The sequence below is a fragment of the Lithobates pipiens genome, unplaced genomic scaffold (genome assembly GCF_037356315.1).
Source record: "Lithobates pipiens isolate NorthernLeopardFrog02 unplaced genomic scaffold, aLitPip1_a1.2 Scaffold_8, whole genome shotgun sequence".
Taxonomy (NCBI): Eukaryota; Metazoa; Chordata; class Amphibia; order Anura; family Ranidae; genus Lithobates; species Lithobates pipiens.
In genome coordinates this window covers 414763744-414789847 of record NW_027507903.1, presented here as the reverse complement: position 1 = coordinate 414789847, position 26104 = coordinate 414763744, and the positions used below count along the sequence as shown (strand labels likewise).

At 41.1% G+C, this 26104-nt stretch overlaps 1 protein-coding gene across 2 annotated transcripts in view; it reads left to right on the top strand.

Moving 5' to 3' along the window:
- The first annotated feature begins 4459 nt into the window (after positions 1-4459).
- The window catches only part of LOC143964445 (protein diaphanous homolog 1-like), a 45504-nt gene continuing 23859 nt past the window's right edge, over positions 4460-26104 (top strand). Inside the window, exons 1-2 of one of the 2 annotated variants that reach the window (XM_077474169.1) lie at positions 4460-4642; positions 5963-6098. In XM_077474169.1, coding sequence (XP_077330295.1) covers positions 4520-4642; positions 5963-6098 — 259 coding nt within the window. In that variant the 5' untranslated portion in view covers positions 4460-4519. The remainder of the gene's footprint in view (positions 4643-5962; positions 6099-26104) is intronic. The other variant, XM_077474168.1, reaches the window with a different exon arrangement.

Sequence of the window (26104 nt, the reverse complement as noted above, 5' to 3'; positions counted from 1 at the left end):
TCCCAATCAGGAACTGTGCGTTGGATGAATCCTGGTAGGGGGTCCTCACTTTCCAGTTTCTGGGCTCCACGTAGGCAGAGACTCCTGGTGTAAATTGCTCACTTGTTCATCTCCAGGCTCCAGAGGCTTGTGCACTCAATTTGGTGGTATCCAGGATGCAATTTTTGCAAAACTCATCATAAAAAAAAGAAAGAGGGGCTCCGGATGGTGCAGGTCAAAAAGCAAACCTGTAGGTTTATTGAAAAAGTCATAAAAAATGGCATAAAAATAAATAAGTAGTGATCACAAAATATAAAATATATCATAAAAGCAATGTGGGGTACAAATAATGCAAGTCCAACGTGTTTCGACAAGAGGTCTTCAACAGGGGCATATTGTGACCCCTCACATTGCTATTCAATATATAGACTAACAAATATCAGGTCCGCCCTGGGGAAGTGAGCACAAAATATGTGCTATTTGAATGTCTATTAGACTCACAATAAAGTGCATTTATATAATCCTTACAACATATTATTCAAAAATGAATTAAAACATGAGCCATAAAGAATTACTCTTAACAGGGATATGTCCCAAAAGATGTTGAATAAAAGATGCAAATTAATTATTTTGGAAGGAAACGCCATGGATGCAAGAAAAAACGAGGTGTCTAGCTCTCATCTTCCACCTGGTGACTTACTATAACTATGCATCATCCACCGGAGTGTGAACCTTCTGAGGATAGTAGTAGGATGGATCATCTATCCTCCAGCTGATCCGAGGGACGATATTAGGTGATATTAGTCCGAACCTCCTCTCATTCAAGGTTGGGCACTGTCACATTTATCCGGAGTCACTGTAATATGCCATCACTCAATCAGCGGCATTGTTGTGAAAACAAACAATTGCTGCTAGGTAGATCATATGGCGTCAGGGACATGCGTCTGCCCTGGTAACCGTGGAGCTATACTGGAAGCCGGAAAAGCACTTCCTCGTTACGGATCACGTGACTCCTGACGTCAGCGGCCCGTGTGATTGCAGCAGCGTCCATCATACTCGCCCACAGTCCATCGCCACAGCCTTGCTGCGTGCCGGTGTCCCCATAGACAACTTTTTGGCTAGCGGAAGTTGTGGGATAGTAATCCAACAACATATGAGGGTGAACCAAAATTAAATAAAAAGTTTTATTATGCAATGGGACATATGCCTGATATTACACATAGGGGGGAGAAATGAATCGGGTATACTGGGCCCTAAATGACTGCATCTTTATATATTAAACTAATACCCTTATACAACTCATGGAGAAAATGAATAGCAACAAACCCAGAAAAATAACAAAGATAAACAAATGGAATGTGCAACGATAACTGATGAGAAATTATAAAGTGGAACAGCACAGATAGTAATGTAATTGCAAATGAATATTATGCATATTCCAAAATTCATATGTGTTATGCAGTGTCTGATATAACGTCGTGGGTTATTTAATACATGTGTATGTCCATACAGACATGTATAGAGAACCTGTGACCATGTAATAATATGGAAATGCGAGCAAGCGAACGTATGGCAGTATGAGGAGAACATGTTTATGCCTGATTAATATAGCAGTTAATATCCCAGTCTGTATTCATGCCATGGGGCAAATAGCTCCTCAACTCATGGATCCAGAAAGTTTTGGGTGGCTGTTGGGTCCTTTGCGTGGTGCTCCAAATAATGGCGGGGAACAGTATGTTTATCGCACCCCTTTTTTATTTTTTCAAGATGTTCATTCACCCTAATGGAGAAATTCCTGATGGTACGGCCTACGTACTGTTTTTTGCATGGGCATGTGATAAGATATACTATGAATCTAGTTACACAAGTGGTGAAGTGTTTCATAGAATATACCTGCTGAGTGACCGTAGATGCAAAGGTATCAATCTTTCTTCTCCCTAAAGCATTATGCAAGCAGACGTTACATTTTCTGCATGGGAAGAAGCCTTTGCATTCTGGAAACAATTGGATCGGTTTGGGAATGTCTATGGCATTAGGTACTTTCCAATGTTTGTTGAAAATTTTCTTTATTTCCTTGTGCTGAATAGAAAAGGTCGTAAAAAATGACCATTTGAATTTCATTCTTAGTCATTTTAGATTTTGTCTCGAAGGGAAGTTCTGTCAATCTGTGAAGCTGCTATTTATATCTGCATCCAGATCTAGTGGCTTATAACCCTTATCTATAAATCTTTGCCTGAGGATATTGGATTGATGTTTAAAGTCACTGTCATTTGTACAGTTGCGACGCAACCGAAGGAATTGCCCACGAGGGACTGATTTTAGCCATTGGTGGTGATGACAACTGTCCACAGGGATGTAGCCGTCCCTATTGGTTGGTTTGAAAAATGTTTTGAACTCAAGGCTTTTATTGATAGCTGTAAATTCCAAATCCAAAAAAATGTATATTAGTTGTACTGGCTTCAAAATTTGAGACAATACCACGATTATTCTCATTAAGAACTGCCATGAAAGAGTCTAGAGGGGGCCCTGCTCCCTCTACATAGGAGGAGGATGTCGTCAATATATCTAGCCCGTAGGACCAACTCCGGCCTATTGGGCCATATGGCGGCTCACCGGGATATTAGTCTTGCCGTTAGAAGAATTGTACATGTGGTCGCCAATCCTGTGTGTAAACTTGCAGATTATTTTACCTACGTAAAAATGTGACTTGAGCAGGGTGGTGATACCTAGTGTTTGCTTGCTGGCTGTCGTGCTCAGTCTTAATGACAGTGTTGCTACCTGTCTTTTTGTAAGTAATTTAATTCAACCATATATGGTATATAACACGTTATATATATTTGCTTTTTTGAAGAGAAAATATATGTTCATATTTCCTTTTCTACGTTCCTACTTAGACGTACCTGCTCCAGAAGAAGTGTTCCTTCAATGCAAAACTAGTCGAGCCCAGTTCAACGATTGTACCTCACAGAAATGAATTGCCCTGAGTTGGCCTTTGTTGACCCCTTGGTATGTGTGTTTTGAGAATACCTTAAAGCGGAGTTCCACCCAAAAATGTAACTTACGCTTTGAGTGTCTGATTATTAAAAGTCAGCAGCTACACTTTTTGTAGCTTCTGACTTTTAATATTTTATTTTTTTCAGGGTAACTCTGCTTTAAGGTTTACTCTCATATTTAATTTTTTGGGGCGACTGCCCAACCTAGGGATATTCTGCTGTTTACCAATCTTCTATTTCTAGTCGTGATTAAGACTATTGACCAGGTGTCTGCTTAACCACTTTCAGACCGGACCATTTTGCTGGCTTAAGACCAGAGCACTTTTTGCGATTCGGCACTGCGTTGCTTTAACTGAAATTTGCGCGGCCTTGCGACATGGCTCCCAAACAAAATTGATGTCCTTTTTTCCCCACAAATAGAGATTTCTTTTGGTGGTATTTGATCACCTCTGTGGTTTTTATTTTTTGCGCTATAAACAAAAATAGAGCGACAATTTTGAAAAAAACTCATAATTGTTTACTTTTTGTTATAATAAATATCCCCCAAAAATATTTAAAAAAAAAATTCCCCTCAGTTTAGACCGATACGTATTCTTCTACATATTTTTGGTAAAAAACTATTGCAATAAGCGATTATTCATCGGTTTGTGCAAAAGTTATAGCATTTACAAAATAGGGGATAGTTTTATTATTTTTTTTTTTTTTTTACTAGAAATGGCGGCGATCTGCGATTTTTTTTTTTTTTTTTTTTTTTTTTTTTTTTTTTAATTGTGACTGCAACATTATGGTGGACACATCGTACATTTTTGACACATTTTTGGGACCATTGTCATTTATACAGCAATCACTGCTATACAAATGCAGTGATTCCTGTGTAAATGACACTGGCAGCGAAGGGGTTAATCAGGGTGGCAGTGTAGGGGTTAAGTGTTCCTAGGGGCGTGTTACTAACTATGGGGGGCTGGGCTTTGTTTTAGTGAACACTGATCTCTGCTCCAATCACATGGATCGGGGATCAGCGTCACTTGTTGCTAGGCAGAACGGGGAGATGCTGTTTACAACGGCATCTCCTCGTTCAGCCGCCCCGTGAGATGATCACCGGGGTCCCGACCGGCACGCGATGGCAGGGCGGCATTTAAAATTGGATGTACCTGTACGCCAATATGCCTGCCCGTGCCATTCTGTCGACGTACATCGGCGTGCGCTGCTCGGGAAGTGGTTAATGTCATTTGGTTTTTTTTATGTTGTCTTATATGTGTATGTATTTTTTTATTGTCTTTGTCCATTTTGTTACAAATAAATTTGACATAATCATGCCGATAAAGTCCATTTATTTCCCTTTTCAAAAATATTGTTCTACTTTAAGTGGACTTTTTTTGTTCTGTATTTTTCCAGCATATCTCCATCGTTAACTGAATAATATGCTATGCTTTTCAGAGTTTACCGTACATAAAACAAAATACACTATAATGGTCAAATTATTATCCTTGACAAATGTATTGCACATATTTGTTAAAGAAGCACAAGAACAGTACACAAAACTGTGTATGATGCATGAAAACATGGTGTCGTTGTTTGATGAATTGGGACAGTACTATGTTTTTAACCCCAAGAAAGTCTCCATAGAGGAGTTCTTCCTTGATCTGCACAACTTCCGTAACATGTTTGTGGTAAGCTTAAATACTTTAGACTAATCTGTGAAGCAATGTTTTTTTTTTTTGTTTTGTTTTTTAAGAAATTTGTGACATGCTGTTTTGTGATGTCTTAAAAATGCAGACTTGGAGCTCTGCATTTTGTATGTTAAAACCAAATCATCTTTTCTATTTCTGGAAGGTTTAGAACCGTTGTTGTAACAACAACACAATCAGAAAGATACTAGACATGTGTTGGGTTTGTAATTAACTTGAAGAAAAAAATTATAATATTTATTTGGGAAAAATATTGTAGGATCCTTTTGAAGCAATATAAATGTCAAATATATTGAATCCCTTATACAGAGCTGTAAATGCTACCTTTAAGAGAGCATTGCATATCGGTGGAACTTGTACAATCAAGCCCTAAAAGTAATGTGTTGCTAACAGAAAAGTTACTTTTACATTATACAGCATGCATGATCAAGCCAAAGGCATGATCTGTTAACTACCGTCTTTGCATGATGTTGGCTCTCCTGGAGCCCTTCTAAAGAAGCTTTCTCAAAGGCATCTTTCTCACTTTATGCATTTTCAAAACTTCCCACTTAGCCTTACTAGGCCCGAAGATCGGCTACTGAGGTTCCAGACATTGCAGTGTCATATGTGGTGGTGGGGGGGGGGATGCAGTAGGTATGCCTTTTCTTTACACAGGAAGTGCACATAATGCAGTAATGTTTTAATAGCACATACGTTGATTAATCCTATATATATGTTTGGTTATCAATTCCCTCATTGCCTTCAGTTTGCTTTAAATGCACCCAAATCCAAAAACAAACATTTTAATATATTGTAGCTTGCCATGCAGTGGCTGCACGAGTGATCTTGCCAATTATGCAGTTCATTTACGGTACTGTATCTATGAAAGGAGCAGTGTTGTTAAACTAGCCTGCTCTCCCAATTTGGACTGAAGCGCTTTCTCCTCTCCATCTATGTTGCATAGTGGGGTGTGGGTGTGTTCACAGAAGCCAACTGTGAGAGTTGATTACAGAAAGTTACAAGGACAATGGAATTCTGGCAGGATGAACAGGTATCTTTCTGTACTTGGCCTGAAGAAAAAGAAAGCAGCCACCATATCTAAGAACTGATGAGCTGAAATGTATTACATATTTGTTCTTGGATATAGATATCATTTAAATGTTCATACAAACACTAGGGGTTAGTAAGACATTATCCATAATAAAGAGCATTAATAAGATGACCCATTAATAAGATTTACGTTATGGTGATTAACATATGTTTTCAAAAACTCTGGAATATGGTTTCAACTTAAGAGTGCATTTTCTTTTTTTAAATTTTCAGCAAGCACTGAAAGAAAATCAGAAGAGGCGTGAAGCTGAGGAGAAGCTTAGACGAGCTAAACTGGCCAAGGAGAAGGCAGAAAAGGAAAAACTGGAGAAGCAGCAAAAACGAGAACAGCTGATAGACATGAATGCAGGTAAAGTTGCTTGGTCTCTGTGGTAAATCATATTCAAACACGATAAAAGCTTAGATGACCGCTAGACAATAAACTATCATTTGATGTAAGATGGGCATGTTCTGGCACCTGCACTTTGAAACTAAACATTCATTTATAGCTGCCCGCATGATACAATCTGATAAGTGAAATGTCCTCTGTAAATTTAGAGCACCTTGCAAATGGAATACACTCACCACTAGGCCTTCAACAGTAGTATCTGTAATGTGCAAGCCAATCCAGGAGATCCTTATTTTTTGCAATCTATGAAAGAATCCAGAGGGCTGTAGACATCAACACACCGGCTCACATCAGCACTGAACATTCCAGCTGGGTAAATATAACTGAACACATGCCAAGTTGCATCTGCCTAAATTCAGTCCAAGAAGTCGCATACAGACCAGGCAATTGAGTCACATGATTACAGCTAAACTGTCTGACCAGCCCCACACACCGCCAAGACACATTTAAATTGTTTTATTTAAATGCAACCCGATTTAATTTAAATTGAATGTTGTGCATGGACAGGCCCTTGCACTACTTAAATATAAATAGAAAAAAATATACAGCAAATCATACATAATGTATAATTTAATTAGGCTGTCTCCCTCTAGAAATTGATGATCCCCAATGGTTACTTGGGCAGCACTGAAATCTCTGGCACTGAGACCACTATTTCAAACTGATATACAGGACAGATGTCTTTATTTTTCTCTGTACTCTTCTGCAGCTCCAACACAGACATAAACAGTAAGTAAGTCTAGGTTCACACTATTGTGAACATAGACATTGCATGTGATTCGCACCGCATTGCTGTGCCGATCACATGCAATGTCTGTGCAATGCAAATTCAGCCATACAGTTGTATGGCTGTACTAGCATTGGATTCGCATGAAAAAGTGCAGGAACCTTTCCTTTTTTTTTTTTCTTTCCCAGCACTGGAAGTGAATCGCATGGGTGTTTACACCCATGCAAACCGATTCTTGTCCAAATTCACAGTTTGCACTGTGAATTGTAAACCAATTGGTGGGTGTCGACTTTTTGCAGAGGGCAGTGTGAACTGCCTGCAAGAGAGATGCGATGCCCGAATCGGCACTGAAATTGCACTTGTTCTCACATAGCAATAGTGTGAACCCAGGCTAAATGTGGACAGTACAATGTTTAAGTTGTTTTTGTTTAGGATAATTCAAGATTTCCCAATTTTGGGGGATACACAGTGCATAGAAACCATCTTTCAGACATATAAAGGCATGAACAGATATCTTTTGATGCAAGCTCTTGGTGGATTATGCTGGCGTTTTATTTTTTATTTTTTTTATTTTTTTATTTTTTGCTTTTTTTCTGACATGCTTTAAAAACTTTTCTGCATTGGAATTTGTGTCACCTGATCCCAGGCTAAGTATTTGTTCTGCCACAGTTTTTATATACTAAAGCATACGTTTTAGAAAACTATGCTTGCACAAATTGCCACATATTTTCCAGATGTCATATGCAGAACAGACAGTACAGAAGAGCATCTTGCCAGTTTAGGAATCTATGTGGACAGTTTGTCTTATGCTGCAGGACATAATGTATTTAGCACAGCTTTTATAAAAACATAACCATTTTGGCAGATATCAGAATGTTAATTTATTATTTGTAATCCTAGAGTTGCGCTAACTCTGTGAAAATATGCATATATTTACACGTTAGATATTTCCATGACTCAGAAGAATGTGACTTGTTCATGATCCAGATATTTCCTGTAGAGTGAACTTATGATGAAGGCCAGATGCTGTTTTCAGCCTTTTGTATCGAGCCCTAGAGCTGTATTTACATCATTGAAATATCCAATTTCCTTGCTTTGTGCTGAATTCATATCTTTGTCCTTGCTGTGATATACACATACCATTCTTTGCAGGTCAGCGTGACACAAAAAGATTGCTTTCGCCAGTTAGGGTTTGGGTAAATTATTCTATGTGCATAGGCAGTCTTGGAAGTTGATTTAGAAAAGAAAGGGCATTATGTTTCTCGGAAGAAATTTTAAAGTTGTCCAATCAACAGTCTTCTGTTTTTCAGCATGCCGGTGACTTAGACAACTGAGAATACAGAAACAAATAAAATGTATTTAAAGGCATTTTTTATAGCGTAGTGAATAGAATGGATAGACCCGTTTTTGTTAGGATTTTTGGCGATAATGGAAATTGCCTCTTATGTGGCTGACACAGGAACTGGTGTCCCCATAGGAAAACTTTCCTTCATTTCATGTGCAAGTGAGGACACAGATGGCAATAATAAGGTAGCAGGGGTTAAGGCCTGATTCACACCTATGCATTTTTAGTGCTTTTTGCATTTTGCAGATTTGCACTACAGAACATGTTCCATAGGAAACCATGTTAAATGGGCTGCAGTGCAAATCTGCAAAATGCAAAAAGCACTAAAAATGCATAGGTGTGAATGAGGCCTAAGACCATTTCCCCGCTGTATCCAGAACTATAAATTATATTTAAAAACAAGGCTTTGGCTTTATATACACTTGAAGGAATATAAAATACAGTCTATGGAGTGTACCACCTATGTTGGTCCCTAGGTCTTCATAGGTCTGGAAGAAGTGAGTCCCGCTGCAGCTATAGTTATACCCTATGTGGGCTGATCAGTGAATTAAATCAAGGATCTGACTCTCCTTTTTCTAATTGTTTTAGTCCAAAATGGCTGCTCTGTCCATATTGTATCTCTTTGTAATGTTAAATAAATCTGTGGGAACCAACACTGGGCACTTAAATGGAGTGATCAGCTCCAATATAGTAATTTTGAATTTTTTTTTTATATTGAATATTGATTCCGGCAGGTTTTGCTTATCATGAGGCAGAGGAAAAGAAGGGAACAGGTTTTCTAACTTGCCCAATAGATTCCCCCTAGAGGAGAACAGTCTTGGGGGAGTCGTTTAGACATACACTTGTTGCCTAATCCAAATATTTTCAGATGTTCTGAATAGGGCTGCAACTAACGATTATTTTCATAATCGATTTGTTGGCAGGTTATTGTTTAGATTAATCGGTTAACAACCTTAAAACAAAGTGTTGTGTATAATTTTGTTAATATGTAAAGTTTAAAAAAAAGGCAATTTATTCTTAAATATCTCTATGCAGTGGTAATTATAAATAACCAACTATATGGTTAGAAAGCAAAATATCTAATCCACTCTGAGAATAACAGAAGAGATATACTGTATGTACTCTTAGAGGAGATATACTGTATGTACTCTTAGAGGAGATATACTGTATGTACTCTTAGAGGAGATATACTGTATGTACTCTTAGAGGAGATATACTGTATGTACTCTTAGAGGAGATATACTGTATGTACTCTTAGAGGAGATATACTGTATGTACTCTTAGAGGAGATATACTGTATGTACTCTTAGAGGAGATATACTGTATGTACTCTTAGAGGAGATATACTGTATGTACTCTTAGAGGAGATATACTGTATGTACTCTGAGGAGATATACTGTATGTACTCTTTGAGAAGATATACGTTATTTACTATTAAATGGGTGAATCTGGTAAATATCAGACTCGTAGATCAAATTTGTTATTTAAAAAACAATTTCTTTCTTAAAAAAAAAATGTCATTTTAAGAACGTTTGTTCGATTTTCTAATCATTAGTGCGGTCAAGTCGACGTTCATTTTCAACCACAGTGATGGGAAAATTTGGAAATAATAGAAAACTTCATGACAGTGTATGTGGTTTTCGTTCAGAAATTATATTCTTTTTAAAAACAGGATGTTAAAAACAAGTGAAAATTTCAAACATTCTTTCATTCAGCGAATGTACAAAGAGTTTTCGTCTGGAAATTGATTCATGTGGCCAGCATAACAGTTCACACCTATGTGGTTACCTTTGATTTGTTTCTGCAGTGCTTTTTGCTGTGCATTTTGATTTTGCACACCTGATTTTCTTGCGATTTTGCGTTTTTTCATTTTTTTGGCCAATTTGTTGGGCAGATTAAAAAACACAAATTGCTGCAAAAACCATTACATGCTTTTCTACAGCTTCTCCATTGAAGTATATTGAACCAAAAAAGCACCGATTTGCGTTAAAGTCCCTGACCGTTTCCAAATGCGCAGCAGCTAAAAAAAGCATTGATGTGAATGGTCCCATAGGAAGCCATGTAAACTAACTGTAGTGCGTTTCTGCAAAAAGCAACAAAAAATACATAGATGTGAACCAGGTCTAAGACGTTTAGTAACATAATGGGGTTAAAAAAAATGAAAAATTAGCCCTTTATAGTACAAAAAAAGCAGATAATCACTACTGTAAGGAGTTCATTTTTTATTAAAGAACTGTGAAAGTAATTTTTACAATAGCTTTTTGTACTATAAAGGGCTCAGTTTAGGTTTTTTTAACCCCATTGTTACTGGCCGATTAATCGATTATGAAAATAGTAATAGTTTAATTTCATAATCAGTTGTCGATTAATCAATAAGTTGTTTCAGCCTTGTTATGAATAATATTTTACATCTGTTGGCATCTTAAAGTATATAAGCCCACACCTTGAAAAACAAACCACTTTAAAATAGAAATGAAAGGCAAAAACGTATGTTGGTCCTAGGGATCAACATAAATGGTACTCCACGTAGGCTGTATTTTATATTCTTTCAAGTGTGCGTGCATATAACGGTGCATCTAAAATAATTAGATAATTATCAAAGGGTTCATTTATTTAACCACTTTCAGACCGGACCATTTTGCTGGTCAATGACCAGAGGTCTTTTTACAATTTGGCACTGCGCTGTTTTAACTGGTAATTGCGCGGTCATGCAATGTTGTACCCAAACGAAATTTGCGTCCTTTTTTTCCCACAAATAGAGCTTTCTTTTAAAGGTATTTGACTGACTCTGCGATTTTTATTTTTTGCGATATAAACGTAAAAAGACCGCAAATTTTGAAAAAAAATTATATTTTCTACTTTTTGTTATTAGAAAAATCCAATAAACTAAATTTTAGTCATACATTTAGGCCAAAATGTATTCAGCCACATGTCTTTGGTAAAAAAAAAGTCAATAACTGTATATTTATTGGTTTGCGCAAAAGTTGTCATCTACAAACTAAGGTACATTTTCTGGAATTTACACAGCTTTTAGTTTGACTGCCTATCTCATTTCTTGAGGTGCTAAAATGGCAGGGCAGTACAAAACCCCCCCCAAATGACCCCATTTTGGAAAGTAGACACCCTAAGGAAATTGATAAGAGGCATGTTGAGCCCATTGAATATTTTATTTTTTTGCCGCAAGCGATTGAATAATGACACAAAGTGTCACATATGTGGGACTTTTTGGGAGCCTAGCCGCGTACGGGGCCCCGAAAACCAAGCACCGCCTTCAGGCTTTCTAAGGGCGTAAATTTTTGATTTCACGCCTCACTACCTATTACAGTTTTGAAGGCCATAAAATGCCAAGATGGCACAAAACCCCCACAAATGACCCCATTTTAGAAAGTAGACACCCCAAGCTATTTGCCGAGAGGCATGGTGAGTATTTTGCAGCTCTCATTTGTTTTTGAAAATGAAGAAAAAAAAATAATGTATATTTTTTTTCTTTTTTTCAATTTTCAAAACTTTGTGACAAAAATGAAGGTCTGCAAAATACTCACCATACCTCTCGGCAAATAGCTTGGGGTGTCTCCTTTCCAAAATGGGGTCACTTGGGGGGATTTTGTGCTATCTGGGCATTCCATGGCCTCCGAAACTGTGATAGGCAGTGAGGAATGAAATCAAAAATTTACACCCTTAGAAATCCTGAAGGTGGTGCTTGGATTTTGGGGTACCGTACGCGGTTAGGCTCCCAAAAGGTCTCACACTTGTGGTATCCCCGTACTCAGGAGAAGCAATAGAATGTATTTTGGGGTGTAATTTTACATATAACCATGGCATGTTTGAGCAATATATCATTTAATGACAACTTTGTGCAAAAAAAATAAAAAAAAAAATAATAATGTCTTTTTTCCACAACTTTTGTCAAAATATAAAATATTCCATGGACTCGACATGCCTCTCAGCAAATAGCTTGGGGTGTCTACTTTCTAAAATGGGGTCATTTGGGGAGGTTTTGAACTGTCCTGGCATTTTATGCACAACATTTAGAAGCTTATGTCACACATCACCCACTCTTCTAACCACTTGAAGAAAAAGCCCTTTCTGACACTTTTTGTTTACATGAAAAATAATTTTTTTTTGCAAGAAAATTACTTTGAACCCCCAAACATGAAGTGTTTTTTTAAAGCAAAAGCCCTACCGATTAAAATGGTGGGTGTTTAATTTTTTTTTTCCACACGGTATTTGTGCAGCGATTTTTCAAACGCATTTTTTGGGGAAAAAACACACTTTTTTTTTATTTTAATGCACTAAAAATCACTATATTGCCCAAATGTTTGATGAAATAAAAAATATGATCTTAGGCCGAGTACATGGATACCAAACACGACATGCTTTAAAATTGCGCAGAAACGTGCAGCGGCGACAAACTACGTACATTTTTAAAAGCCTTTAAATGCATTTACAGGTGACCACTTTAGATTTACGGAGGAGGTCTACTGCTAAAATTAGTACCCTCGATCTGACCTTCGTGGTGATACCTCACATGCATGGTGCAATTGCTGTTTACATATGACACCAGACCAACGCTTGCGTTTGACGTTGCGCCTTAGCAGGGGGGGACAGGGGTGTTTTTATTTTTTGTTTTTTTTATTTTGCTTTTTTATTTTATTTTTAAACTGTTCCTTTAATTTATATATATTTTTTTATGATTTTTATTGTTATCTCAGGGAATGTAAATATCCCCTATGATTGCAATAGGTAGTGACAGGTACTCTTTTTTGAAAAAATTAGGGTCTATCAGACCCTAGATCTCTCCTCTGTCCTCAAAGCATCTGACCACACCAAGATCGGTGTGATAAAATGCTTTCCCAATTTCCCAATGGCGCTGTTTACATCCAGCAAAATCTAAGTCATGAAATGCTCGTAGCTTCCGGTGTCTTAGGCCATAGAGATGATTGGAGCCATCCTGGTCTCTGATCAGCTCTATGGTCAGCTGGCGGAACCACCGGCTGCATTCTCAGGTTCCCTGTTGGGACAGGAGAGCCTGAGAAAACCATGGAAGATGGTGCGGGGGGGGGCATTCCCTCCCACTGCTTGTAAAAGTAGTCTAGAGGCTAATTAGCCGCTAGGATTTCTTTTACATAAAAGCCGACCGCTGGCTGAAAAGAATGATACCAAGATGATACCTAAACCTGCAGGCATCATTCTGGTATAAGCACTCAAAGTCCAGCAACATACCAGTATGTTGCTGGAACTGGTTGGGCATATATTGTAATTTTTTTTTCATGCAGCCTGTGGGCTGAACAAAAAAAAAATATTGATTGGTGGGTATGCCCACCATTAGATACCTCCCTTCATCCACCCACTTCTAATGGTGGGCATACATGCACCATTTATATATGCCGAAGCATGGGGGCATCCTCCCGCAAAAGGTAGGAGCAGATCGCTCCTCCACCCCGTATGCCCCCATGCTTTGGCATATATGCTCTTTTTTAACTGTGGTGGTGAAATCACCCCCGACAGTGCTGGAGTCGCAGCTTTATGTATCGTGGGAGCAAAATGCTGTTGCTGTCAAGATAAATAAATCCGTGCTGCAGCAGAATGGCGTACCTGCTAAGCAAATGATGGTTAACAATAAAACAAAGTAACATTACAGTATAACAGAGTAGGACTTACCATACCTGCAAAGCAAATACAAAAAAAATAGCAAAAAATAACACATTTAACACAATCTGTGCCTAAAATATATATATATATATGCCGAAGCATGGGGGCATCCTCCCGCAAAAGGTAGGAGCAGATCGCTCCTCCACCCCTTATGCCCCCATGCTTCGGCATATATGCTCTTTTTTAACTGTGGTGGTGAAATCACCTCCGACAGTGCTGGAGTCGCGGCTTTACGTATCGTGGGAGCAAACGCTGTTGCTGTCAAGATAAATAAATCCGCGCTACAGCTGAATGGCGTACCTGAAAACGAAAAATGGTTAACAATAAAACATTGCAGAATAGAATACAGTACAAAGGAGCAAAACAATAGAGAGAGAATAGAGAGAGAGAGAACAATAAAACGACAACAATTTTTTTTTTTTTTTAACACTTTTTTCATGTAACTTTAACACTTCTGTTATAACGTTTCCAGTGGTTTGGGTCTCTCAAAATGCGATGGCATCTTGGGAGACCCTGTGAACGTGTGCCTAGCCTGTGCAATGCTGTACCCTACTCTAAAACTCAACTAGTTCATGGTAGCGTTCAAAACATTCACCAATGCAAAGACCAGGATTGTCAGGACAGCGGGGACAATGACGGGTGTCACGCCTATATCCGCGCTTTCTGCAGACATGACATTTTCTTTGGGGGGCTCGTTGGGTAGGGGTACTCGGGATGACATAAGAATAATGCCTCTCATGCAGCCGGCTTACTGCATCTGGTTGGGGAATGTGAGGTGGAGCACCGCCTGGATACAGAAGGGCTCTGACGATATCCTCCTGGAATTTAAGGAAGGATCCAGTCCGTCCTGAAGCTTTGTGTAGTGCATAAGCATTCAGTATAGCCAATTGGAATAAATAAACAGACACTTTTTTTGTACCAGCGTCTGGCCTTACGGGCAACTAGATATGGCGCCAACAACTGGTCATTGAGGTCCACCCCTCCCATGTTAAGGTTATATTTGTGGACACAGAGGGGTTTCTCCACAATACCAGTCGCCGTAGGAATTTGGACCGTCGTGTCTGCATGAAGGGAGGTAAGAACGAAAACATTCTTATTATCCCTCCACTTCATAGCGAGCAAATTATTACTGCGCAAGCAGGCTCTTTCCCCCAGCCTAAGACGGGACTCTACAAGCCGCTGGGGAAAGCCCCGGCGATTAGGTCGCACGGTGCCACATGCTCCAATCTGCTGATCAAACAAGTGACTAAACAGTGGCACGCTTGTGTAATAATTGTCCACGTACAAGTGGTACCCCTTTCCGAATAAGGGTGACACCATGTCCCACACTATCTTGTCAGGGCAGTTCTCCGGCTCTACGTGACTATCTTTACCCTCATAAACCATAAAACTACGTGTATAGCCTGTGGCCCTGTCATAGAGCTTATACATCTTGACCCCGTATCTGGAACGCTTGTTGGGGACGTATTGTTTGAATGACAAGCGACCAGAAAACGTAATCAGGGACTCAACGCAGACAACTTGATGGGGAGTAAACAAGTCTGCCAAACGTTGGTTGAAGTGGTTTATGAGGGGCCGAATTTTGTAGAGCCGATCGTATTCAGGGTCTCCACGAGGACGACAGAGTTCATTGTCGCTGAAGTGCATGAACCGCAAAATCTGCTCGTATCGTGCCCTGGACATGGAAGCAGAGAACACGCGCATATGGTGAATTGGGTCAGTGGAACAATATGACCGCAACTCACTCTTTTTGGTTATGCCCATGTTGAGGGAGAGGCCCAGAAAGATTTTAAATTCGGAAACCGTAACTGGTTTCCATTGTCTGGCAAGGGCGGACTGGGGAATAGTGGCGATGTGTTGACCAGCGTACAAATTGGTTTGGTCCACAATAGATCTATAGAGATCTTCGGTGAAAAACAGTGAGTAAAAGTCAAGTGTCGTAAAACCAACTGTTTCCACGTTAATGCCAGGTTGGCCAGTGAATGGGGGAAGTACGGGTTCTGCAGAAGTGGTGGGCACCCAATTAGGATTGGCGAATTCTGCAGGAAGGGCACTATGGGTACGACGGGCCTGTCTTTGTCTTCTTCTTGGTGGCAGCGGGACACTACTTGTGCTTGCCACCTCGCCAGCTTGAACTGCACTTATGGGACTCGCCACGTCACCACGTGTTACTGCAGTGCTGGATGTACGTCCAGAGTGTACTAGGCCGCTGGTGCTTGCCAGTTCACCAGAAGGATGAGCGGCTCTAGTACGTCTCTGCTCCATACGAGTGACCTGCGGTTCCTGCACCTGAACAACAGAATACATTCGGGATCGGACACACCTGTCCTTAACAGGGACCTCATCTCCGTCGCCAGAGCTATCTGTCATGGAGCCGCTGTCCTCTACAGGATCGTATTCTGAGCCTGAATCTGACAGATGAGTGACGTCCTCTTCACTATCTGTCATGCTCAGAAACGTGTAGGCCTCTTCACTAGTGTACCTTCGCTTTGCCATTTTGGGCTCTAAATTTAGGGGTACACTAGTGAGACTCACAGGTAAAAAAGCACCTAGCCTGTCAGCGACTGTTTCAAAACGCTACAAAAAAAACTGTTAGCGATCGCAGGGATCAAGCCTGACTCTGCGAGCGCTGCAGTTATGTGTGTTGTGTTTTGTAAGTGACAGTGATCGATCGATACTGCACTTGGGTGGGCTGGGCTGGGCTTGGCGGAGGGGCTAAACGCAGGTGCTAGCAGGTATCTGGGCTGATCCCGCTAACAATGCGTTTTGGGAAACCTAAAATGCTGGCAACGCCAATATAGATCTGATCAGATACTATATTACTAAGGGAGGTGTATGCTTTGCGCGTGGGTGTTAGCGGTACTGGCACTAACCTGACGCTGGGGCGACGCAGACCTTATCTGACCCTCAAACTTATATCACCCGCCGGGTGATCAGGGGGTTAAACCTTTATTAGGTAATAAATGGCGGATGCCCTGAAACAAAAAAAAATAACTAACCAACCAGCGTCACCTGTAACAGTTATATGGTGATCACTGGTGAAAGGGTTAACTAGGGGGCAATCAGGGGGCTTTATGCGGTAGTATACGGGGGTCCCTGATGCTATAAAAAGCTGCAGTGAACCTAAATACTTACCTGCCTAACTAGCGTCACCTGTGACACTAATACAGCGATCAGAAAAACGATCGCTTATTAGTGACACTAGCGTCGGGGGGTGATCACGGGGTTAAACCTTTATTGGGGGGGTTAGGGGGGTACCCTAGAGCTAAAGGGGGCTAACCCTAACTGCTCTAACAGTTATTACAGTCACAAATGACACCAATGCAAAAAAAAATGCTATTGTTGTCACTGTGACTGGGGGTGCAGGGGTGATTGGGGGGGTGATTGGGGGGTGAAGGGGGGGTGAAAAGTGTGCCTGGCGTGTTCTACTGTTAGTGTAGTGTTAGGTGCAACTCACCGATCCTCTCTCCTCAGTGCCGGAACGAAAAAGACCGACACGAGGAGAGATTACATCACTTCCTCTGCCTGTGTTTACATTACAGGAGAGGAAGTGATGTAGAGGAGGGATTTCCTTCGTCAGGAGCGATCGCGAGGGGGTGGCCATGAACGAATGGCTGCCCCCTCATCCCGGATCGCTCCTGAACGGATACCGACCGCCGCTGGCACCGGGGGGGGGGGGCGACCGGGCCCCCCACCCGCGGGAAGGCAGGGACGTACATGTACGCCCATATGCCTGCCCGTGCCATTCTGTCGACGTACATCGTTGTGCGGCGGTCGGCAAGTGGTTAAGTAATTCAATTCAAAAAGTAGATTCATTACACACAGAGTGATATATTTCAAGTATTTTCTTTCTTTTAGGATTATGGCTTACAGCTAGTGAAAACCCAAAATATAGTATCTCAGAAAATTTGAATATTATGAAAAAGTTCAATATTGTAGACTCATGGTGTCACACTGTAATCACCTAATTAACTCAAAACACATGTAAAGGTTCCCCCGAGTCTTTAAATGGTCTCTCAGTCCGGTTCAGTAGGCTACATGGGAAAGACTGCTGACTTGACAGTTGTCCAGAACACAGTCATTGACACCCTCCACAAGAAGGGTAAGTCACAAAAGGTCATTGCTAAAGAAGCTGGCTGTTGAGTGGAAAAAGGTACACAAGCCACAGGGATAATGGCAGCCTTGAGAGGATTGTGAAGCAAAGGTCATTTGGGGGAGATGCAAAAGGAGTGGACTATGCCTGGTGTCAGTGCTTCGAGAGCTACCACACACAGATGTGTCCAGGACATGGGCTTCAACTGTTACTTTCCTTGTTTCAAGCCACTCCTGAGCCAGAGAGAACCTGGGCTAAGGAGAAAAAGGACTGGACTGTTGCTCAGTGGTCTACAAGTTCTCTTTTCGGATGAAAGTAAATTTTCCATTTCATTTGGAAATCAAGGTCACAGAGTCTGGAGGAAGAGTGGAGAGGCACATAATTCAAGTTGCATAAGGGCCAGTGTGAAGTTTCCACAGTGAGTGATAATTTGGGGAGCCATGTCACCTGCTCGTGTTGGTTCTCTGTGTTTTATCAAGTCTAAAGTCAGCGCAGCCCTCTACCAGGAAATTCTAGCGCACATAATGGTTCCTTCTGCTGACCAGCTTTATGGAGATGCTGATTTCCAGTAGAACTTGGCACCTGCCCACACTGCTAAAAATACCAGGTTTAATGATCATGTTATCGGTGTGCTTGTTTGCCCAGCAAACTCTCCTGACCTAAACCTCATAGAGAATCTGTGGGGTATTGTCAAGCGGAAGATGAGACACCAGACCCAACAATGCAGACAAGCTGAAGGCCACTATCAAAGCAACCTGGCCTTGAATACCACCTCAGCAGTGCCACAGGCTGATTGCCTCCATGCCACGCCCCATTGATGCAGTAATTTATACAAAAGGAGTCTTGACCAAGTATTGCATGCATACTATACTGTACATGAACATACTTTTAAGTAAGCCAACATTTCTGTATTAAAAATCGTTTATTAGCCTTAAAGCCAAGTCTTGTAAGCCATAATCCTCAAACTTAAAAGAAAGAAATGCTTGAAATATATTGTGTGTAATGAATCTATATGATATGAGTTTCAGTTCTTGAATTACTGAAATAAACTTTTTGATTTATACTCAAAATTTTTTTGAGAGGCACCTATATGTACAAAAACATTATAAATACCTTTTTATTTTTATGGGAGATGGGGGTGGAAAAACAGTAGTGCACTGATCTTAATTGTGTATGGGGGTGGGAGGAGATTTGAGCTGACCATCGAAGCTCAGCCTGTAAACTGAACAAGCTGGGATAGATGAGCTGAAACTTGGTATTTCACAAACAGGGAGCAATACAAAGAGAACTGGATAATTTTTCACACTAGTTCATGGTATATGGAATATGAAATGTTGGGTTAACGTATTCTAATGCCCCATACACACGATCGGAAATTCAGCCAGCAAAAGACCGATGAGAGCTTCTGGTCGGAAAATGTGATCGTGGGTATGCTCCATAGGACTTTTGCTGGCGGAATTTCTGCCAGCAAAAGATTGTGAGCATGTTCTCAATTTTTCGGTCGGAAAAAAGTTCCAATCGGAAATTCCGATCATCTCTACAAATTCTGACGCGCAAAATTCCTACACATGCTCGGAAACAATTAGACGCATGCTCTGAAGCATTGAACTTAATTTTCTCGGCTTGTCGTAGTGTTGTACGTCACTGTGTTCTTGACGTTCGAAAGTTCAGAGAACTTTTGCGTGACCGTGTGTATGCAAGGCAGCTTGAGCAGAATTCTGTCGGAAAAACTATCAGCTTTTTCCAACCAAAATTCCGATCGTGTGTATACTGCATTAGTCTTTGTTCCTGTCATAATTATTCATATATAGGAAAATAAACCTTGTGTAGGGATCCATGGGGATCTAATTTGCAAAGCGTTCGTTTTAATCAGTTCTAATTGAAATATGACAGCATCCTGCCCACCCAGGCTATGCTAGAAGAAACCCTCAAATACCTATTTTGTAAAATTTGCTATCCTAGGATGCTAAGGCAACAGACCCAGTGACTTTCCCCATAGTATATGGTCCCATATTCTCTTGTGAAAGAAATCAAAAGTTCAGATGTGGTCCTTCAACAGAAAACCACAAGACCAAATTCTCAGGTATTTGGTCACCTGATCAACCACTTTGGGATTCCTGAGAAATGTTTATTCTGTTTCAATATTTTCATTGACATTTTTTCCAAGAATAGGATCCACAACGCAGGTGGTGCATATCAAACCATTAAGAATAAGTATAAAAAGGGTAATTATACCACCAGCTACTCCCAACCAAAGAGGATGCCAGATAAAGTAGGAGTTCTACATAAAGAAAATGGTCTTAGTGAGCAAACAGCCATCCTTCTCGAAAAACATTGGAACCCAAACTTCACCACCACCCACCGGCATGCCAAAATGGGCCGTGAGTAAACAAAATCCGCAACCACAATTGTTAGCAACACAACTAGCTAAAAAAAGGGGAAGTGCAAATCCAAGAGAGAAAAGGGGGGGGGGGTGGTAGAGAAGAGCATATAAAAGGAAGAAAGACTTAGAAAAGGAAAGGGACAAAAGAAGCAAAGGAATGGAAAAAGGATGAGATAAAGAAAAAGGACTGCCCGAACGCCCACCTCCACCGTCCACGCTCCTCACTCAGCCAGGAGTTGGAGCTACTTAATTCAAGGATCCCAAACACGGTCAAACTTAGCAGTTTTATCCTGTAAAATACTGACCAGCTTTTCGTTGAGCATGATCCATGTCCGTTTATTTTTCATAACTGCTAAATCTACCACTGGTTTCTTCCAAGCAGTTGCTGTAGTGATTTTCACAGGGAGAAACAGTGGTTTAAAGTTTGAACGTGCTTGTGAATATCAACAACAGGCTCGTTAAGAGCCACCTTATGCTGTGTACACACGACCAGACTTTTCGTTAGAAAAGGTCAGACGGAACGAATGCATTGGGACAATTCAATCATGTGTGGGCTTCATCGGACCTTTGCTGTCTAAAAATCAGACGGACTTTAGATTTAGAACATGTTTCAAATCTTTCAGACAGACTTGAGTCCGGTCGAAAAATCAGTTTGTCTGTATGCTAGTCCGACGGACGAAAACCGACACTAGGGCAGCTATTGGCTACTGGCTATGAACTTCCTTATTCTAGTCCGGTCGTACGTCATCACGTTCGAATCCGTCGGACTTTGGTGTGATTGTGTGTGGCCAAGTCCATTCGTTCGGAAAGTCTGTCGAAACTCCGCTGAAAAGTCTGTCGGGAAGACCGTCGGACCTAGTCTGACGTAAAGTCCGGTCGTGTGTACACGGCATTAGGGTTTTTAACTCTATTCACCATGGTCACAGAATAGATCAGGGAATGAACAGGTCCACCATACGTGAAACACCGTACCAGGTTGACCACATCCCCGAAAACACAGAGAGGAAGCCCCTGATACATTTTTCGAGAGGCGATCAGGTACCATCTATCCCCCCTCCACCAGGGCTGTGTTCATGATACCCTTGTATGTATGAGGAGACCACTTCCACCAGTCGTTCAAATTAGTCTCCTCCCTGAAGTCCCACTCCTATGCCAACATATACGGCAGTTTTGCAGACGGGTAAACAAACCATTTGTACAGCATCAGGATGCCTCCCCCTGGAAAGATCTGGACTCAAAAACAGTGTGCGTAGTAATATCAGAAGTAGATCTCTGCAACAAACGCAGAAAGTGCATGATCTGGTGGAAACGGAAATGCTCAGATGGCAGCACCTTCGACTGCTAGACAAAGTAGGGGACTGGACGAATTCCTTTATGGTCAAGAAAATCACCTAAACATTTACAGGCCCTTATCAATCCACCATTGGAAGAGAAATGTTTATTCTAAGACAAAATGGCATTTTAGGGGATCTTTTTAAGGCTAGCCATACACACTTTGATGTGGAGGAATCTACACTACTGGTATTGTACTTAGACAGTCACAGCTGTTTGGATACCTAAATAGTGCCTGAATCGAGCAGGATGCAGCCACTGTTCAGCCGACTGTTTTCCAGCCAGCTCCTTTTATTATAAATGTTATTGTTAAGCCATGTGGTACCAACAGTGCCACCTACGAATTTTGGACGATTAAATAGGAATCGGCTGATATTTAGGCCATGTATGAATATTTTCACAACTGAGCCCATTGCAGGGTTCTAATCTGGCAAGCATTAGGGATTAAGAATATCTACCTGCACTATAATACTCAAACTTAATTTATATGTTCAAAATAAGCAGCTTTAGAACCGACTATTTTAGATGTGTCCAAAGTGTACTGTGGAAAAAGATGCAACATATTTTTTACTGGAAAAAAAAACTAACTTTAAAACAAACTCTATTAGCTGGCACATTTGACTTTCATGTACGTGTATTTTTTGCAGAGCATTAATAAATTACCCATCTGCATATACTTTGCTTGCAACAGATATTGTCAAGTACTTTATCATTAAATATAAATGAATATGGAGTCCCAGAAAAATACTTGTGATGCCTCCCTTTAAGGATTCATGAATAATAACAGCTTGATGTCTTTGCCTAGTAGCTCCATTATCTAGGTCACCGGTTACACCCACATTCTGCCACCAGATGGCAGCATTGACATCTCTTTAGCAGCCAGAGCAACAGTGACAGATGTTCTAATATGCATTTATAGATTCAGGTTTCACATGTTGCTATAGTGACCGAGGGGCAAGGACACTGATTATTCAGGGTTAACTGTTTGATCTCAGCAACACGAGGGTGTAGGCTTTGGAATTCCGTTTTGGAATCCCCCCCCTTCCTTTCCCACCTACTTGTTTGTGCTATGGCAGAGCAGGCTTATTTACTTGTAGTTCAGGTTTTCTGACCTCTACAAATGACTCGGCAAGCTGTGCAGCCCTGTCTTCTCAGAATAATACCCACACAATACCTGGTAGGAATCTGTTAGCGGATACGTTGTAAATAAAGCATAGCAAATACAGTGGTTGCATCTAGATTTTGTTAATGCTGATTTTTTTTTTCTCTGTAAGATGCTGCAGTAAAAATAATTATAAATCTGATTCAGCTGCTTTTTTAAGGGATCAGTGAAAATATTCGGCATGTGCCCGTCTTGCTAACTGCTACTGTACTTCAAGGGCTGCACATCTGTCCTTTTTTCAGTGTTATGTAACGCTCAGTAATACAGTGTAACCCATACTTCTGTGGAGAAAAAAAGCCACCCTTCTGTCTGGGGTTTGATTGCTTATTACAATGAATGAACAAGTATCTCTGCTGTAATTTCTGCTACCCATTCTTCATTTTGGCAAAATACTGCTATATTCTTTTCATCCAGCAGAGGGCACATGGACCCAGCTTTTGATTTCTCTGTACCCTTTCACCTCTCTCCCCTCCCCAGGCTTGTGCAATGCAGACAGGAGGGGAGGACAGGTCTGCAGTGCGGTGAAGGCATGGCACGTAATATGAAACGTCAGGAAGAAATTCCCATAACTCATGTTATCCCCCCCCCCCCCCCCCCGCTTTGGGCACCATGCCAGAGCGTGGGATTCTTCCTTTGTGCAGCTGATTCACAAAAAGCTGTGTGTGTATTTTAGACACGTGCTGATAATAGCCTTTATACTGTGGCCAGCAGAGGGAGAAATGAGAGAAGCTTTATGGCTTTATTTTCTAACAAATTACAGGATAGAGGCAGCAACCGTCTGTAAATACTATGTGCGTTTACTGCAGTGGATGTTAGAGAATCCACGTTCTTCTCTGTCAGTGTGTGATCGGCTCTGCTGTGTACCATCACAATGAGCTCTAGTTCCTGTTACATGCAGTACAGAAACAAGATGAGATCGCTCTTGACCCAAATGTGTGTTGGTGCATAGAGCCTTCTGCTCTGTTGATAGGGGCACATGAGATCTGTGTGTATACACATGTATTCATGCGAGCTCTGATTCCCCTCCAGGCAAGCAGAACATCTTGGCATCCCGCCCCATCCACATTTTATTTTTATGATAAACGCAGGTTGCACAAATCCAAATATAGCTTGTTAAGTAGAGTGTTGGCTAGGTTGTTTGGAACATGCTATATAGGCTTTTCTACACAGTCTAATGCGGATTTTGTTTTTGTGCTGTCACTCTGAAATAGGTTTTTAACTTTGCTTATATATGTGCACAGCTTTTACTAAGAATCCATTTAGATAAAAAGAAGAAAAAACAAGTTATGCCGTGTACACACGACCGGACTTCTCGACGGACTACGTCCGACAGTCTTCCCGGCGGAGTTCCGGCGGACTTTCTGAATGAACGGACTTGGACACACGCAATCACACCAAAGTCCAACGTGACCAAACACCAGCGTGATGACGTACGACCGAACTAAAATAAGGAAGTTTATAGCCAGTAGCCAATAGCTTCCCTAGCATCGGTTTTTGTCCGTCGGACTAGCATGCACACGAACGGATTTCTCGCTCTGGCGGGAAAATTTTAAATGTTCTATTTCTAGTCCGCCAGATTTTTGGCAAGCAAAGGTCCAATGGAGCCAACACACGATCGAATTGTCCGACGGACTTGTTCCGTTGGACCTTTGCTGTCAAAAAGTCTGGTCGTGTGTGTGCGGCATTACACTTTGCATTTAGTAAGCAATTTATATTTAAAGCCATTTTTCTCTAGGGGCGCACCAAGTTACCCGATCCTTCGTCCAGTGGGGGACTGTTCCTGCCAGCTTCTATGGGCGTGATGACGCCAGGAACAGTTCATTCACAAGACCGCTAGTGTGCGGGGGTGGGGGGACATTTCTTGCGCTCTAATGATCAGTGAATTGGTTAAGTATATATCTGCTCTGAAATCTCCTTGACAAAGACAAGGAGTTAATCTATGTGGGCACAACCCTAATGAATGGAGGAAAAAAAATTGCCTGGTGTTCCTCTTTAAAGTGAGCCCCAAACATGTAAATACAGTAATAGCTTCATAATCTCCTCCAACTGCTTAAACATGCTGCTTTACCCAACATAAGCAGTCTAAGGGGCCTTTCATGGATCAAAATGTGTGGCAAAATGTCTTGATCGGGGAATCGGATCATTTTTTTCCATTCAACTGACTGGTTGAACAAATGCCTTTGCAAACTTGATTTACTTTTTAAAATAGGAACAGACTCACTTGATACCTAAACTTCATTTAGGGAAACATTGGCAGCTTCTAGTCCAACCTTCCAGCTTCTCATAAATCTTAAGATGTAGACCAGTAGCCCCTCTCCCAAATAGTTTTTCTCGCATTCATTGACGGACACAGCTCTTCTTAACCAAACTTAAAGCGGGAGTCCGCTGGGACTCCGCGTTTTTTTTTTTTTTTTAAAGCCAGCAGCTACAAATACTGCAGCTGCTGACTTTTAAAATAGTGACACTTACCTGTCCAGCGCGCCCGCGATGTCGGCACCCGAAGCCGATCTCTAGATCGTCTCAAGGGTGCTGCCGCCGCCATCTTGGGTATGGGAATCAGGAAATGGAGCCTTTTGGCTTCATTTCCCGGTTCCCTACTGCGCATGCGCGAGTCGCGCTGCGCAATAAGGACGGTCCCCGCTGCCTCTGGGATCTGTGTTTCCCAGCAGGCAGCGGGGCACTTGCGGAAAGGGGCGTAATCTACGCCCCTTTCCGCAGAGAGCTATCCCGGAAGTGGGTGCAGATACCTGTACTGTACAGGTATCTGCACCCCCCTCCCCCCTGAAAGGTGCCAATTGTGGCGCCGGAGGGGGGGAGGGTTCCGATGAGCGGAAGGTCCACTTTAGGGTGGACCTCCGCTTTAAGCCCAGGACCATTTTGCTGGCCAAAGACCAGTGCACTTTTTTGTGATTCGGCACTGCGTTGCTTTAACTGACAATTGCGCAGTCGTGCGACGTGGCTTTTTGCGCTATAAACAAAAAAATAGCGACAATTTTGAAAAAACACATTATTTTTTTTCTTTTTGCTATAATCAATATCCCCCAAAAATATATAAAACGTTTTTTTCCTCAGTTTAGACCAATACGTATTCTTCATATTTTTGGTAAAAAAAATCGCACTCAGCATTCATTGATTTGGTTTGTAGGGTCAACAAAACTGGGAATAGTTTAATGGCTTTTTTAATATTTTTTTCTGGTAATGACGGTGATCAGCAATTTTATTTTTTTTGTTTTTTGTTTTTTTTGTGACTGCGACATTATGGCAGACACGTCG